Genomic DNA, 18090 nt, shown 5'->3' on the forward strand with positions numbered 1-18090 from the left:
TCCCAAGGCAAAGTTATGTGGTTGTTTTAGAAGAAGCTTAAGTGTAATTCTCCTTGTTTTATGTTTCGTTTGAGAGTAAACTTCTACTGGGAGCGGCATTAAACAGCTTGAAGCCTCTTTTGAAGAACTATTCGTTAATTCTATCTGCCAAAATTATGCTTGTTGTGAAGTGAGTTTAGTTTACTGCCACCATTGCAGCACATCTCGCATCTCAAATTTTCGACGACTCGTGTCCTTAAAATCTCGGAAGTCGAGGTACCACAATGTTAATGGCTTACAACAGTATTAAAAACACTTTTGGCAATAAAACCTATTTTTTAAAACGTAGACTTACAAAAATAAAAAGGCGACAGGACGCGATTTAAAGCCATTGTGAAGAAATTATAGTCATCATGATGAAATTTAAAATCAACATTTGACGACAGCGTATCCTGGCATAGCAACAGAGTCCCACGTGATCGCCGTACGTCATTTGTTGACTTTAAATCTTTTTTTTTTTTCAAAATTTCATCGTGACCACTTTAAATCTCATGACCTGATGACGAAGATTTTCAACTATCGTCCTGTCGACTTTAAATGTCATTTATTCAACTCTGAAATCTCAAAATGTACATAACGTTCACGTTCCTTACCTTGAATATTTAAAATGTGCAATTCAAGATTAAAAATTAATACTGAGAGGAAATAGTCTTTAAGACCACCCCAAGCCTTTCAGTGTCTCCTAAAATCCAGTAGGGGGCAGTAGAAGACTACCATAATATACATGCAAAGGCAGCACAAAGAGACAAGACCACGCGTCACTAACAAGACATTTTCTTTTATTCAATAAATAATTGACATTATAAACAGCTGGTGGGTGTAGCACCACATTTTCTTCTTTTTTTTTAAACATACAGGTTGATCTATTCGGGAATTTCCCAGCTGTTTTACTATTATTATTATTTATTCCTTTTGAATTCCAAACAACGACACATCAACAACACAAAAGCTGGATAAAAACATAAAGTGCATTTCATTGGCAAGCATGAGCAGCGCAAAACACAAAAGGAAAATATTGTGTTGTGCATTGTTCATGTCTATGCAAAAAAAAAAAATTATTATTTCACATTCACAGTTAATAGTCGAATAAACACAACTTGCGCACACCCACACACAAACAAACACACTGTATGTACAATCTCACATCAGCCACTATAAAAGTCACAATACAAATCACATCTACAAACAAGATTTATGGAAATATATCTGGGCCATATGAGTTTTAATTTGAATTTCTGACAGCGATATTTTTTTTCAACATTAAATTTCTTTTTCTTACCATCAAAATATTCAGTGTGAAAAATTAAATGACAAAAATTCAAAAGAAAATTCAATGGCGCACATATATTGTATTTTGTGGTATTTTTGTGCCATCCTAGTATTAATTTCTAACAGATTTTCTTTTTACCGTCAAATTACTAAAAAAATGTTTGCCATCAAAAGATTGAGTGTTCAAAAAAATCTATTTATAACTCACATGACATATCTTATTATATTTTGAGATTACTGAGTTTCAGCCATAGATTTAAATTATTTTTTTTTTACATTGAATTTCACTTTGAAATTTATGGCAAAAATCATTGTTAAAAATTCAAACTCAGGTTACATAATACCTACAGAATATACAAGTGACATTTAAATTTTAATAATGATTTTTTTTTTTAGACAGTTTTTTTTTAAAATGGTAAAATGGTAAAAAAATCAGTAATATAAATTCGATGGTAAAAAAAATTCAGTTAGAAATTCAAATGCAACAAAAATATCACGATACATCCGAACCATCGGAGTTGTAAAGGTCCCGTATTTTGCCGATTTAGACCTCCATAGAGTGATTCTCTAACATGGACTTAGTATGAAAAGTGTCAATTTCATTTAAAAAAACACATATGAGTGTCCAGAAAAGGGCCCTCTGACAGCTACTTCTGTTTGACCCAGTTTTGTATCAGCTTTGTCCATATTTGGCTAAGACCGCCCCCTTTCCTCTGATTGGTTGCCTCCATGGAGAAGACCCACTTGTGAGAGGACACGTGTGGCCCGGGAGTGTATTGGGAAGGCGGAGATCTTCGCTAGTGACGTAGATGAGCTTGACAAATTCGAATGACCTGATTTCAGGCCTCTCTGGAACTCAAGAATGCGTGGAGGATTTTAATTCATATTTCACGTTTACTGAGGCGCCACAGAGACAATATTGCATCCCAAATACTAGAAAAAGTTGGTTTGGCAAAATATGTCCCCGTTAATTTGATTTTTAGATGTTGACTTTTTGACACAGAATCTTTTGATGGTAAAAAAAAAAAGTATTAGAAATTTCATCCATCCATTTTCTGAGCCGCTTCTCCTCACTAGGGTCGCGGGCGTGCTGCAGCCTATCCCAGCTATCATCGGGCAGGAGGCGGGGTACACCCTGAACTGGTTGCCAGCCAATCGCAGGGCACATACAAACAACCAACCATTCACACTCACATTCACACCTACGGGCAATTTAGAGTCGTCAATTAACCTACCATGCATGTTTTGGGGATGTGGGAGGAAACTGCCGTGCCCGGAGAAAACCCATGCAGACACGGGGAGAACATGCAAATTCCACACAGGCGGGGCCGGGGATTGAACCCTGCTCCTCAGAACTGTGAGGCAGTCGTCCACCGTATTATAAATTTCCATCCATCCATCCATTTTCTGAGCCGCTTCTCCTCACTTGGGTCGCGGGCATGCTGGAGCCTATCCAAGCCATCATTGGGCAGGAGGTGGGGTACACCCTGAACTGGTTGCCAGCCAATCGCAGGGCACATACAAACAAACAACCATTCACACTCAATGCACACCTACGGGCAATTTAGAGTTGTCAATTAACTTACCATGCATGTTTTTGGGATGTGGGAGGAAACCAGAGTGCCCGGAGAAAACCCACGCAGGCACGGGGAGAACATGCAAACTCCACACAGGCGGGGACGAGGATTGAACCCCACACCTCAGAACTGTGAGGCTGACGCTCTAACCCGTCGTCCACCGTGCCGCCTATTAGAAATTTGATGGTTAAAAAATAAAAATGAGAAATCCCAATTCAATTTCCAAAGGCCCAGATATACTTCCACAGAGATTCCACATTACAATCACTTAAATCCCGTCGCTGCTGTCGTCAAAGCACCCAAAAATAAAAATAAAATTAAAAAAGGGGAAGCAGTGACAAATACTTCAGTGTTAAAATCAAACCAAGACTAATAAGAGAACACCAGAGAGCTCAGGTTGAAATCGGGACTAAATGCTGCTTGTAAAGTGTCGCTCTCAATATTATACGTACATTCCCAAAGATGTTGGCACAGAGGCTTGTTTCTTTGGCAATGACTCAAGTCCTCAAATCACTTCCGTGTGAGTTATTATGCTACGTGCGCCGTATTTCCTCAAATAGTGACCTCCATTCAGCCCCGCCACAAATAAATGTTACATCTATCAAATTAGGTGCCTTCTTTACCAGGTGTGGCATGTGTGAAAAAATTGGTTGCAAAATTAGGCAGCTTTCAACGTTGGAAACGTTTCCATGGAAATATTCCTGAAACGTCCCAGAAATACCTACAGCATATTACAAAACAAATTCAGGGGGAATTTGGGATATGTAATATGACAAAACATTTCGATGGTTTCACAGTCATAAGGGTTAGGGCCCTCTGAGGCAAATCGTAACCACAATGTGGCCTGTGACAAAAATAACTTTGAGCTCCCATGTTGTCCTTTTTCGGGCTTCCCTGGCTTGGCTTCCATGGAGGATCACCCAGGAAACCATTTAACGTCCCACACAGTCCAGTGAACGTAATCGCAGGTGGACTTTCCCAGGTCCCCGTGAGGAAAACGTGAGCATACAACTAGCGTTGCAAAAATCCAGGAATCCTCAAAATTTGAAACTTTCCACGGCGATTCATGAGAATTTATGGCAATAAATGAGGATTTTGCCACATTTAAGGTTGGCTCAGGGAAAATAATATTTTAATAGGGACGTTCGATACCATTCTTTTTCAGACTGATACCAGTGCGAGTATTCACTCGAGTATGCACCGATACCGAGTACTGATACCATTAGTACTTTTGACACATAACATTTCAATTAACAGAATTACAGATAATTGTGAACAAAGACTAGACTTTTCTCTCTTTTTTCTCATGATATTAAGCCCAGGTGTCAAACCGCTGCAATGTAGCGCCAAGTACTGGCGGGGAGGACTTAAACCATCTCAAATTTTTTTGCCTTAAGTATTAGTGGCTGGTACTGGCAGGCTTCACAAGTACCCGATACCGCTGATACCAATACTCGCCCGTCCCCATATTATAGTATAATACTGACTAAAACAACCAGATTCCATGCAAATACGGAAGTCTCTTGAAGTACGCATGCCCCAACTTACAAGTTTTTTTTTTAGTTATGAGTCGTTGCTCGAATTTTTGCATCGTGTTACGAGCCAAAATTTGAGGTACGAGCAAATACGCTGCCGCTAGAGTTAAGTGAAAAACATGAGTAATTAAGGTACTGTTCATGCCCTTGCATGTGGGAAAGGAGAGCTATGTATTTTGCAGGGACATCAATTCCCATAGAACGTTTCCAATTTGGAATATTTCCACAATTCCCCATCTTAAATTCCCATGAAAACTTGCCAGAAATGTGGCCACCCCCTTTCGCAAGCTTCCAAACGACACGAGGCCTCTAAAGCGGTCAGTGTTAAAGTGGCTGTAGAGCAAGTGTGCAGCACAAGAGGGTGGCGAAGAGGTTGAGGAAGCGTGCGTGCGTTGCGGCGTGGCTGGTGAAGGCATCCTTCTCGAAGATGTGATAGCGCTTACTATTGGAGTGCAGCATCTTCACGTCCTCCAGGGCGTAGTAGGCGGCCATGGTGAAGTTGATGTCCCCGGACGAGAGGAGGTCAAAGACGCACGACTGGAAGTACAGATCCTCTACGGGCAGACGCTCCTTACACTTGGCCTTGGCCGACCGGTAGGTGAACCCGTGGGTCCCGCCGGCGGCGTGGGTCCGGACCTTTTTGAAGTCGATGCGCTGGTTGGCGGGGCAGCCGTGCAGACAGAGATACAAGTCCTGGTTGTCGTCCTCCTCCACCGAGCGCACCACCTCCTCGGGCATGCGCACGGCGAACGTCAAGTAGCGGCCCACCTGGCGGACGACCACGGTGGTGCCGATGTAGCGGGCCTGGATCTCCACGTGCTGGCCGGGCACCTTCTCTACCACGCGCAGGGCGTTAGCGCCGTGGCGCTCGCCTCCGTTCTTGGAGCCGTCGGCGAAAGCGGCGGGGAGCTCGTCCGTCTCGGCGTGATACATCTTCTGGTCCACGCACTCCTGGAAGTTCTTGAAGATGATTGTCAGCTGCAGAAGACGAGGAACAAAAACGCAAGGTTACTCGCTGGTATTTCCTGAGATCTGTCAAAGTCTCGCGATGCTTCAACATATATCATGTTGAGCATCTAAATCTTTCCATTATGCACTTTTTATTTTAGAACTAGTAGGTTTTTATACTGTTATTTAATATGGGAACGTGATATTATTTTGCACTTTTAAAACATACTGGTATTGTAATATTCTTTAGTACCTTCTGATACACAGTGGCTCTTTATTTAATGCTCTTGCACTTTTTCAGAACATTGTACAATTTTACTTTTTGATTCTAAATCCAAATAGAGAGAGATTCAACTGTAAACATGAATATCTCACTGAAAGGAAACTTCTCCAATGGTTCTGTGCCATCTAGTCCACCATCAACTGGATTTAGTGTCACATTTCAGCTGGCTCAACATGGGGGGGGAGCGAGAGGGAGGCCAAGGTAAACGCCCTCCAAAAAAAAAAAAAAAAAAAAAAATATATATATATATATATATATATATAAATAAACAAAACCAAATCCAGCAGTAGTCTGAGCAGTGTGTAAAAAATCAGGCCTCAGTGTGTAGACACAAAGACGAGCCATTCATAGGGTTGAAAAACCTGCCAGTGAACCCCCCAACTATGCTCCGGGGAGTGGCGTCGGAGCCAGCGCTGAGCCGTATGTACGCTGCAGCTAATGAAGCCGATCTGGTCGGCATTGTGGACGCGGGGACACTGACTAGTCATTGACACAGCGGCGATACCGCCGCATCGAATGAGTTGGTTAAACATGGAAGATTTGAATAGGAAAACCAGCGAAAATGACTGTTATTCCAATGTAGCCAGCCAGACGGTTTTATGTGTGTTACATTGCTGAGCTAATGCTGATCTCTTAGCAGATTGTTTGCACAGGTGCCTTTGGCTTGCTGCCTTGTTTTCCATTTGTCCACACTCAAGTCTCTGCTTTGGTTCCAAGTAGTGCACAGTAAAAAATTGAATGACTTCAAAAGCTAAAACGAGAAGCCTAAATATCCATAATAGAGTGCCATTAAGAAACTTTGGATTAGTGAAAATTATTCCACTGCACACATGATTGGACAAGTTCTGTTATGATAAACTGCAAAGTACACAAAGCAGGCAATGATTACTGTGAGAATCTCTACCAGCTCACTGGAATTCTACAGAGGGTCATTTCTCATGCAGCTATTAAACGCTGCGGAAATTATTAAGAACACAAAGAAGATTGAGCTTGGCCTGCAAACTCTGTGCTCAGTATAGACTTCATGCCAAGGAAAAAAGTCAAAACGTTGAAATATTTAATACAACACACAAATTAAGAAGGCTCATAAAGATCTAAGGAAGTTTTTTTTGTACTGGTTTTTGTTTTTTTACGAACTCTAACATACAGTACATCATCCATCCATTTTTATAAAGCGATTGTCCTCATAAGGGTCACTTTTTGTGGACTGTATATCTACTTGTCGATTGCAGACATGCCCTCTATATTGTGAAAATCTGTAGGTTTGTATTGGTCTTTTTCAGGTTTTTCTTAATTACTGTAATGCCCTCGCATGTCGGAAAGGAGAGCTACAGCCGCTGTGCCATTTTAGGTGTTAGTCGAATACACGATAGAACAGTAAAACACAAGCTCAGCTGCTGTCAACACAGCCCACCACCAGGACCCGCCTCTTAAAGGCACATATTGAACACACAATACATACGCAGGTGGGTCTGAAATATATCCCACAAAATGAATGTGGGTTCACTGTACAATTCATTCCACGACCAAGATCGTAACTCAAATGTACTTGTAATAAGTCAATATTTTTCACTGAAATTAATTGAAATCCCATGAATCCATTCCAGCCTCCCCAAAAACCGCTGCGATTTTTCAATATTTGATAGAGAAAAATAGCACTTTATTGTATAAAAACAATAAAATGTAATCAAAGAATGTAAAGAAATAACTGGTTGCATCAGGCACGTGATGGGTTAATCTCTGTGAGTGCCTGGACGTGAATCTTTTCCTACTGCGGATGTTTGCGAATGTTCTCATTGTATTTGTATATCATAATATTTGTGTTTTTGACTGTTCAGTAAATGGCTGAAAGTACATTCGCTGACTATGAGTCTCTTTTTTTTTTCTTCTTCAGTCGAGCAGCGGTGTATCTGAAGCTCGCTCATAAAGAATTTTTTTTATGACAACACAGAAAACGACCAAACAATGTCTCGTAATTTGGGGACTCGTGAGTCAAGGTACCAGTGTACTCTCAAAGACTCGTCAATGGTCCAATACAGTGGACCCCCGCTATTCGCATGGGATAGGAACCGGGCTGGACCACAAAGAGCGAAAAGCCGCAGATAATTGACGCCCATTATAATTGCACTGAAATTATTATTTTTTTTAAGCCACCATAGGGATTTTCGGGATTGGTTCCCCGCCATAAAAGAACAAACGAAAAGAAAAATGAAAAAAATGGAGATTATTGTTGTTATTATTTTTTTTTATTCTGTGAAAAGGTGAATCTGTGGGTGCAGAACTGCGAGTGTGCAGGGGTCCACTGTAGAGCGAAAACGGCCCCCAAGTGGGATAAATGAAGCGCAGCTCACCTTGCTGGTGGCAGTGGCTGAGGATCCAGGCAGCACAGGGGTGTTGGTCACCTGGACCGACAGATATTTGTTGTGAATGAGCGGCCAGGCGCCCTCCACCTTACACGTCTGGAAGTCATCCCCGAAGGTTCTAAGGTGGGGGTCTCCGAAGAAGCCGCAGTGTGTGAAGTTGCGCTGCGCGGCGTTGCGCGGGAAGCTACGCTCGTAGTGGCAAACCTCCGGGCCGTCGGAGCGCTCTTGGCTGTCGGGCGGCAGCGGCGGGGGCGCGGGGGTAAGCGGGCTGCGGGTGCGTGGCTGCGACGTGGGTCCCTCCTTGGAGCAGTTGTGCTGGCTCATGAGGTCCTCGATGCCATGCTGGGCCGAGTGGTACGCCAAATCGCCCCGGCAGGTGCGAGCGGTGCGCCGCACGCAGCTGTTGTACGCGCGCAGCGCCGTGCAGAACTCCTCCTCCGGCCCGGAGTTGGTCGTGGAGGCCCAAAATTCAGAGTTGCACTTGAGGATCTTGCACTGCAGACTCACTGTTAGGGAAAGACAAAACAACTGATGCACATGTTCACTGAAATAGTCTTACAGTATAGACCTTTTCATAACGTTTGTAAAGAATAGGCGCTGGGGTACTTGCAGGTGGCAGAAGTGAAACAGTTACAAAAACTTGTGTTTAGTGTAGTACCACCAGATATACCCCAAAAGGTACATGTTTTTGCAATTTTCGTGAAAACAATCCAAACTAATCCAACGGCACCTGCGAGTGTGGAGGATAAATCGAGGAGATGTCGTAAATAGTTGGTAAAGAGAAGATCGCAAGACGTAGTAGCTACTTCTGAAAAGAAGTCCGTTATTGTTTTTGTGGAAGACATTTTCTAAAAGGTATATATAAAATGTTTGGTTGAGTTGTCTTTGAGTAATATAGCAAAACATAATAACTAGCCAGCCAGTAAAAAACACATTGTTATCCGTTTCAGCATCAAACAAGCACATCCGTGCCATTAATCCAAGCATCGGAAAAGTCAATTACTGAGCCAGTCCCCCATAGATCATGGTTAACTACGTCTGAATTTCCAGCACATCTATCTTTGAATCAACTAACCTGTTGAAAAGTAAATTACGGACATTCCATCTCAATTGAGCTGACATATCTTCTTTTCGACTGACATTACATTTTACAAAATCGAAACATTTATTAACATTTTTGCCTATTTTCTGACGGATGTTACGGATCAAACCACTAACTGAATCATAATCAATTTATATTTGTGCATTTTCTAAACTGTCAGTTTGAAATAATGTCAAGTTTTTTAATAAAGGGATGCAAATTTTTAAAAGTTTTTAATCCAAAAAGAATCGTCAGATTAATCGTTTTTTTAAATAATCAGTTGCACCCCTACTATAAAGACCCACTTTTAACCATGAAAATAAAACAATCTTAATCTCAACTATCAGCACGTTATCACCTTGTTGTTGCACGGTGAGTGACTTAAGAGGGAAACTGATAAGGGTTTGGCAAACATTCACAAGTGAATGAGGTGGGGTGAAAGTGTCCAAGTGCTGTCATTCTGTTTATTGGTGTTATAAATGTGCTTATATTAGCATAGTTTCTGCACCAGTAACTTTAAACCAGTCAGTGCCATGTTTCTCTATAAAGGAATGGCTTAAAAAAGGCTCACTTAAGTATCAGATTGACCCCCCCCCCTCCACATACACATACACACACACACATGCACACGCAAATTCGTGCACACACGCACACACTTTTTGAATTACTTTTGGAGACAGTAATAAAAACAACTCAAGTCAGCCATCTTCTTTGGTATGAGCAAATGTAGGGGGAAAAAAGTATTAACATCCCATGAGCTACTGTTAAAAACCAAAAGCACGCCTCCATGGCCCTAACAAAACAAAGCAGCAAATGCATTTTCTCGTTGCTTTCTGACTTAACAAAAATCCAACACGGCAATCATAAAGACTCAAAACTATTGCAGTAATAACTTACAATGCCAGTTTTTCCATTTTAAAAAAACGATATCTCCTGAAACGTCAAAAGTGCGGATCGCCCTCAATTTGACACCCAGTGACTCGCCATTTGTCGCTGTTGATTGTTCCTAGTGTGTCCAAACTTTTTCCTCCGAGGACCGTGTACGTAAAAAAGTAAAAAATTCTGTTACTTTATGAAACACACTAAACCCATTGATTCTTGCTAGTTGGGGTGTCCAAACCTTTTCCTCCGAGGGCCGCATACGGAAGAAACGTAAAAAATGCTTTGACTTTATGAAACACGCTAAAACCAATCTATCAAGCAATTATACCGTATTTTCACGACCATAAGGCGCACTTAAAAGTCTTAAATTTTCTCCAAAATGGATGGGGCGCCTTATAATGCAGCGTGCCTTATGTGTGGACCGAGTTCCAAAATCTATAAATGTTGTTGTGTGATGAGCGCTCCGCTTGACTGACTTGGACCATTTCCTGCAGACACGCTGCTTATATAGAGGAAGGCGAACGTGACTGAGGACAGCATGCGGACGTAAAGGCGGAAGGGTGCGCGTGAATTTCAAGATTCAAATGAACTTTGCTGGTTGCATTCGTTAACTGAAGAGCACTGACGTCCGTATTATTGGGAAGCTTTTATTTTGAAGGTGGCTTTCGCCTCGAGTTGGCGCCCTATTACCGTAATGCCTAGTATGAACAAAATTAGGGGCGGCTCGCTTGACTGCTACTTTACGAGTGGAGGCTGTCCTGACCGCAGTTTAAACAGTTTCCCACGCTTACGAAGCACAGTTTAAACTGCAAGCTATCAGTTACGTGGAGGAACATGGGAATCAAGCAGCCGCGAGAGAATTAAAGATCAACGAATCCATGGTTCGCAAGTGGAGGAAGCAGGAAAACGAGCTTCGCCAAGTCAAGAAGACTAAGCTGAATTTCCGCGGAAACAAGGCGAGGTGGCCGGAGTTGGAAGACCAACTCGAGCAATGGATTAATGAACTCCAACCGCTGGACATCGGTGTAAGCAGGGTGTTCAAAGTGAAGTTGCGAGCGGCGTGGGAGCGATGGATGACAGATGGCGAACACAGCTCTACTAAGACTAGGAGGCAGTGCCGGGCGAGTTACACCACAATTTGTGAATGGATTGTGGATGCTTAGGCTAACGTGTCTGCTTGCACTGTTCTTCGAGCTTTTGTGAAAGCCGGCAGCATTTCTGAGGAGCCGCACGGCAACGAGAATGACTCAGACAATGACGAGAGGGAAGCTGGCGTGTTTGATGGAGAACTTGCCCAGCTGTTCATTTCGGATACAGAACATGAGGACTTAGATGTATTTGTGGATGAGGATTGATGAAAAAATAACGTGAGTTGAAAAATTGCAACAGAACTCAGTTTTGCTCCCGCTGCCTTTTAAAAAACATTTTTTTAGCGTGCATGCATGCTACCGTATGTTTCAAGCTAGCGTATGTTTTACCATGCCTGCGCCCAATAATACGGTGCACCTTATGTATGTGTTAAATACAGAAATAGACCCCGCGCCTTTTAATACGGTGCGCCTTATGGTGGTGAAAATAAGGTACTTGTTATAGTTATTTTTGAAAAACTGATACATCACAGGCGGCACGGTGGACGACTGGTTAGAGTGTCAGCCTCACAGTTCTGAAGACCAGGGTTCAATCCCCGGTCCCGCCTGTGTGGAGTTTGCATGTTCTCCCCGTGCCTGCGTGGGTTTTCTCCGGGCACTCCGGTTTCCTCCCACATCCCAAAAACATGCATGAATTGGAGACTCTAAATTGCCCGTAGGTGTGAATGTGAGTGCGAATGGTTGTTTGTTTGTATGTGCCCTGCGATTGGCTGGCAACCAGTTCTGGGTGTACCGCGCCTCCTGCCCGATGATAGCTGGGATAGGCTCCAGCACGCCCGCAACCCTAGTGAGGAGAAGCGGCTCAGAAAATGGATGGATGGATGGATGGATGGATGATACATCACAGCTTTCTGTTACTGGTAAATAAGGCATTTATAGTTTGGGCTTTTTCATGATTTTGTGCTGGCCCGCAGCCTTGTATCCCACTAGACTCGATCCGCCAACTAAAACATTTCAGTCCGTAATAAGGTGATAATGTTTAACACAGTATTTATTATTTGAGGATTACAATCATCAATGTGCTATATTCTCAAATCAGACCTTGACACAGCAGAAAGTGCAGGAAAACTTATTTTGTTTGTTTTTCTTTTTTTGCTTCTGAAACAGAATTTGCTACCAACTTCCGCCAAACGCTTTGACAAAACAGCTGAAAGAACTTCCCTCTGGCATGGTTAAATGGCGGAACCCTATAGCAGGAGAACCCTAATAAAGCACCCGTAGGTCTTTTGTTTTACACAAGATGTCACCAAGATGACTATCCGACATTTGGGATTTTTTTCACGATCATAATATATATAGTAAAACAAATACATTTTTTAAAAGTTTTTTTTCCAAAGACATCAACCATAAAGAACACAAAATTTTAGCAAGTTCAGCTTCAAACCATCATGTCATCAAGATGTAGTCATTTTTGTTAGCGCAGCATACACAGGAAGTCCGCTAACCTGTTTTCCAGGTCGGTCACGTGACATTCCGCATATAGTGAATTATTTTTATTCAAGCGGCATTATAAAGAGAAATTCTGTTAGTATTTTAGTTGTAAATAGTTTCTTTGCATACTTAGAAAAGCTCTATATACAACCGATATATAACAATAATAATAATGATAATTATTATTTGTAGTAGTAGTAGTCGTCGTAATACTACTAGTATTCATCATGTGTGTTGCAAGTTCCAACCCCCCTGCCTCCCCCACTTTTTCAACACCCACACTCCATAGTTTTGTTGTTATGCTGCGGGCACCTAAAAAAATGGACGACAGGCCGCAAATGGTCCCCATGCCATAGTTTGGACACCCTGATAACTCGTTAGTATTTTGCTTGTTTTTACGACACTTTTGCGCCGATTTACAACACTTTCGGCGGCGCCAAATAGTCCCAGTTCAAACGCAACATCGCCAACAAAATGGGGGAAAGGTGCCCCAGTTTGGTCAAAATGTGGCTAATTCGGCAAGTTTTATCACTTACAAGAAATGAAATAAGTACTGTATCTTCTTACCTGGAGGGAAGAGCGATAGGAAGACAGCGAGGACTCTGCACACTTCAAGCGCCGAGGGTCTGGCTCTCTTCCCCATAACCATCCATCCAGCTCGGGGTCGCCCTTCACTCCTCTGCCTGGTTTAAGGGGCGACACGGCGTGGGCCAAGTTAAGAAAAAAAGCCCGGAAAACGAGTCTGAAGTCGGCCCCGTGCTCTCTCATCACTTCCCCCTCCCCACCGGTAAGTGTACCGAAAGCTAGCTAGCCAGCCAGCCGCGGTTAAAAAGGCAGCGAGCAGGTCATTTCGTTCCTTCGCCTGAGGGAGCGTGGGGTAGCCGCAAACGTGTGTGCGCCAGCCGGGTAGAGGGAGAGAGAGAGAGGGCAGACCCGGCGAGCCAATCACGGTTCGCACCACCTCCACACGGTTCATATTACACCTCAATGCGCAGACTTGTTCGACGATGAGCCACCGAAGCGGTCACAAAGCACGATGAATTCAATAGCTCAATCCTAGCAAGACTGACCTTTAAACTATATTTAAGACGTCTGTGTATGACGACATAGTTGAAAATCCCAAAAGTTTGATCATTAGGGAGACATTTTAAACATTCATGTACAAAGATGAAAATAGAGGAACTATACTCGTAGTAAAGAACGTGTAAAATCTAATTTGTTTTTTGTTTTTGGTTTATATTTGTTTTGCCCCACTGTAGTAGGAATTTATTGCAAAAATTGGCAGAGATAGAAAGCTAGAATAAACTGGTATTTAAGACATATAAAAAATACCAACATTAGTACTTGTAATGGCTCGTTTTGATTTATATTTTTTCACCATAATAATAATGTATTGTAAAAAAATGTTGAAAGACAGTTTTAAAAACTTATTAGATGTCAGTTATTTGTCACACACTCGTGGGCACACCGCCATGGCCTCCTCAAAAAATACAACTTAAAACGGATAACATTTCGAGTTATATCATTTTCTCACTGATCATATCATGTACTACTGTCAAGTCATAATGACTGTTTGAAAAAAAGTGATTTTTGTTTTGAAAATTGCAAACTTCCCTTTTATTGATTTTCTTGCACTATATGTGTGTGGATCATATATTAATAAAAATGTACCATATAAATAACCATTGATAAATAAATCACTCGCAGTAAAGCCATGCAAAAACCACCAGAACCTGCTTTGTATGAGGTTTTGCTTCTAGCATAATTATAATCATTCATAGTAAATGACTAGAGCATCGTTACGTGCAGCCAATATGAAAGAGTTGACGTCTCACCACAATGGAAGAAATGACAATTAAAAAAAAAGAGTCACTGCCAATTATTTGTTTGTGTTTGTTGTAAAGCGAGCCACGAGGCTCATTCCTACAAAACTCCAAACATGACAAACAAGAAGCAGTTTTTTCGCAGGCTAATCGACACACACAATCAGGAGGCTCTCAACATATGAGAACAGGGTGTCCCAAATGTTGGATTGGGACCTAAAATGTGTCGCGGATGAATTTCGTCAGTACAAATTCACCCCAAAAATGTTTTTATCTGTTTATGTACATGTTGATGTTAAGGTAATAGATCATAGGTTTGATTCAGTTTGTGCTCCATGGAGGAACCACATTGTCTAAGTTTGGAAAAACCCTAAATTTAAACATAATACAATAATAATAAGATTGAAGGGGACCATGCAGTAATGCATGGTTTTAATATGCATGCACCAACTCTGGAAAATATCCTGATTGTGTCTCTTTGTCATGTACAAATCATGTCATTTTAAGTGTACCTAGGTTGTGGCCAGATGTAGTTTTTCCATACAGAGCAAAGAATTGCTGTCTTTGCAGTCCTCTCACGTATGATGGATTTGATCTTTTCCAACTAGGGCTGATGAGCCTTCACACGTTTGCAACGAGGGGGGCCACCCCTGTGATTTCCAGCAATGTAGCCCAATTTGATGAATTGTTTGGACCTGTAGATGAAGACAATTTTTTCGCCGACTTTCTCTTGACGCTTGGATAAGAATCATTCTGAGTAATACTCTCACCAAAGCAATCGTTAGGACGACCTCAAGATCTTAATTTCTAATTAGAAAATTATAAGGTACACGCCGTATACATTTATTTGTTGTTACCATGTGGTACAATGAAAATCGACAGAAAATTCCGTAGACATATATATAAATCTGCACAATTGGTTAGACAGCCCTATACATTGATCTACGACCTTTTATGATTGGATGATTGACAGGAAAGCATCCAATAGCCATTGTGATGTTGAATGCCATCTGAAAAGCCGTATATGGATCTAAAACGACAGAACGAGAATGTGACTTTATACTGGTTTAGTGCCATTAGACACAAGTATGCAAATATGTAAAATCCTTGCGTATTTTTCATTGACTGATTGAGAGGGAAAGTAATATTTGAGATCCAATCCAAATGACACCTCCAGTCTTGGATACAGCATTAATTTGTCATTTTTATGAGCATCTGGGTGGTACATATTGTGAGGCATATAGCATAATTGCCTGTCATTTTTTAATTTACTGTCACAATATCAATCAAAAATACCAATGTGCTTGCTAAAAAAATTGTGTCTTTTCTTTACGTTAATGTAAATTCCCAGTCATCCACGTCATGGTAATCCGCAAAGGTTGAGTCAAGGCCTCATCTTGTTTATTGATTTATATTGATTGTTTATTCTGGTTTTCGGGAACCTTCAAAAACGACTTTGGAAATTATGCCATTAGGCTAACGCTATACAGTATGTCGATGAATCCATATGATGTCACATCAGAGGCAGCATAAGCGGTATATAACAATAAAACATCATAACTTTAGATCTGTGATGAAATCTGCTAAGGCATTTGACTACCACGGCAGGGTCCACCTACTCGTGAAGCTCGAAATGATGTACATTAACCTGAGCATGTAGTGCCAGTAAGATTAATCCTCCTGTTCCAACAGATGGCGCTTGTAAAATAAACTGGACCTCCTCAGACCGTCACACAAACGCACATGGCGTTACGACGACAGCCAAACCTGTCATTAGACCGCAACCTTATTGGACAGCTCGGTTGTTGCTAATTGCAGCTGTCACGCTATCAGGGTTTTACGAACATGAAATTGTGTAGTTGGGGGGTCGTGGGTGATTTCACTGCTCCCCTTGATTTGGCTTTAGACGTGATAAATGGTCGCGAAATAAAGCGCTGCTCCACAGGTTTGCATCGACTTTCCCGACAGCGACAGTTACAATATTTTAGATTGCGATGACATTGCTTATTTTGCACACGCACGTATATGAATTCCAAGAAAGAAAGAATAAAGGTGAAAATACGCACGAACCAACCTTCGCGACTGCATGGAGTCCTGCAGGAACCCGGAGGACGGCGGACCAGACGCAGACGCCGTCTGGGAAGTCCCTCTCTTTTAAAAAAAAAAATAAACACGTCCAGTGTCAGTGTAATCCCAAATCAGACGCACTCGGCGGCTCTCTGCGCGTAAAATCCGCCAACGTGCACATGACGTCCAGCGTGTAAATATAAAGTGCTTTCTCGGAGTTGAGGTTCATCCAAACCGACGCAAATCACTTGTGCCGCTTGCAACCGACCGCCAGTCGCTCGATAAAGAGGCATAATGTGAGATTAAGTCCCACAACTGGCCACATCTGCGCGTTTGATCTGATATTGTGTAGAAACAAACTCAATTTGAGAGAAAGACTGCTGCTGCTGCTGCTGCTGCTGCGTGGCGAGGTCCGCTGCGTGGATGTTGTGAAATGGCTCGTTAGAAAGTGTGAGGGAGACAATGATCGGCTCTGCGTGACGCTGAGACTCAGCTGTGAAGTTGCTATCGGAGAGACTCTGAATAGTAAGCACCATTCAAGTCCGCACCACTTCCCAACGTTGCACCAACAGCGAAAGACACTGTCAGCATCATTTTTAATTAGCTTTGATGTATATTGCGCTCCATCTTTTAAGCCTCGTTTGTTTGTGCTACAATCTAACAGCCCCGAGAAAGTAGTTTTGAACCTCAACAGAGACAGTTTACAGTATGGTGCCTTGAGATATGAGTGGCCAGATTTCCAAGTTTTTCAAGATAGGATCCATCGTTTGGCTGATTTCTGGCTTTGACTTCAAAGCAAGCAGCAGTTTGGCACATAGTGAACAATTCTTCAAAAATAGGCTTCAAGCTGTATAATGCCACTCCCAGTTGAAGTTTACTGTCAAACTAAACATTAAACGGGGAATTACTTGTTGTCTATTTAAAACAACCACATAGCTTTGCCCAAGGAGAGTCTATTTAGTTAATGCTAACAATGCAAAATGTCATAGACGGGCTAACAAACAGTATCAGTGTTGCGGTGTCAAACCCATTAAGCAATGGCTATTTGAACACAAACGGTGGAGCACAAACGTATCCAGATAATATACTGTAACAACACTCCCAGGCATGTTTTCTTTATCCTCTGCGAAGAACAACTAATATTACTGCGGTTTACTCAGGAGCAGTGACCTGCTCCGTGTATATCCATATGTCTGTATTATACTGTCCCCAGGTGGCAATGGCGCACACACCAGAAGGAGGAGCACAATGTCCATTGAATTGAAGCAAAAGAAAACTTTTAATTATCATTCATGTATGTTTTTCTCTTTTTATATGTATAATATTGTACCAGAGTGATATTTTTCTCAAAAAAAAAAAACATTTCTTTTTTTTTGGGGGGGCAAGGGGAGGCTGGAACAGATTGTCATTTCCATTTATTTCAACAGGGAAGGATGATTTGAGATACAAGTGTTTTGACTTATGAGCTTGGTTACAGAACGACTCCAACCCGTATCTGAATATACCGCTGTATATGGATTTATGTTGTGGTCGCAATTGGAAAAAACATCCAGCAGGTTAGAAGATGACAAATCCACCATAATGAGAATTTAATGGGAATGGGCAGATAGCAGCAGGGTAAGAGGGGGTTAGACTGGGGAGGGC

At 41.9% G+C, this 18090-nt stretch overlaps 1 protein-coding gene across 1 annotated transcript; it reads right to left on the reverse strand.

The window, feature by feature from the left end:
• Positions 1–797: 797 nt before the first annotated feature.
• rgma (repulsive guidance molecule BMP co-receptor a) lies at positions 798–16933 on the reverse strand. The gene is made up of 4 exons (XM_061773295.1): positions 16454–16933; positions 13124–13239; positions 8003–8520; positions 798–5398 (listed from the first exon to the last, which is right to left on the reverse strand). The coding sequence occupies exons 1-4, from the start codon at positions 16465–16467 to the stop codon at positions 4745–4747; spliced, it is 1302 nt and encodes a 433-aa protein (XP_061629279.1). The 5' UTR covers positions 16468–16933; the 3' UTR covers positions 798–4744.
• Between the last annotated feature and the right edge of the window lie 1157 nt (positions 16934–18090).

This window comes from Phyllopteryx taeniolatus, chromosome 5 (assembly GCF_024500385.1).
Source record: "Phyllopteryx taeniolatus isolate TA_2022b chromosome 5, UOR_Ptae_1.2, whole genome shotgun sequence".
In the NCBI taxonomy this organism is placed as follows: domain Eukaryota; kingdom Metazoa; phylum Chordata; class Actinopteri; order Syngnathiformes; family Syngnathidae; genus Phyllopteryx; species Phyllopteryx taeniolatus.

Coding starts and splice junctions, on each gene's coding strand:
- rgma (XM_061773295.1), bottom strand. Junction 8,521..13,123: donor CCTATCGCTCTTCCCTCCAG/GTAAGAAGATAC, acceptor TTTCCCTAACAG/TGAGTCTGCAGTGCAAGATC. Junction 5,399..8,002: donor CAGCCACTGCCACCAGCAAG/GTGAGCTGCGCT, acceptor CGTCTTCTGCAG/CTGACAATCATCTTCAAGAA.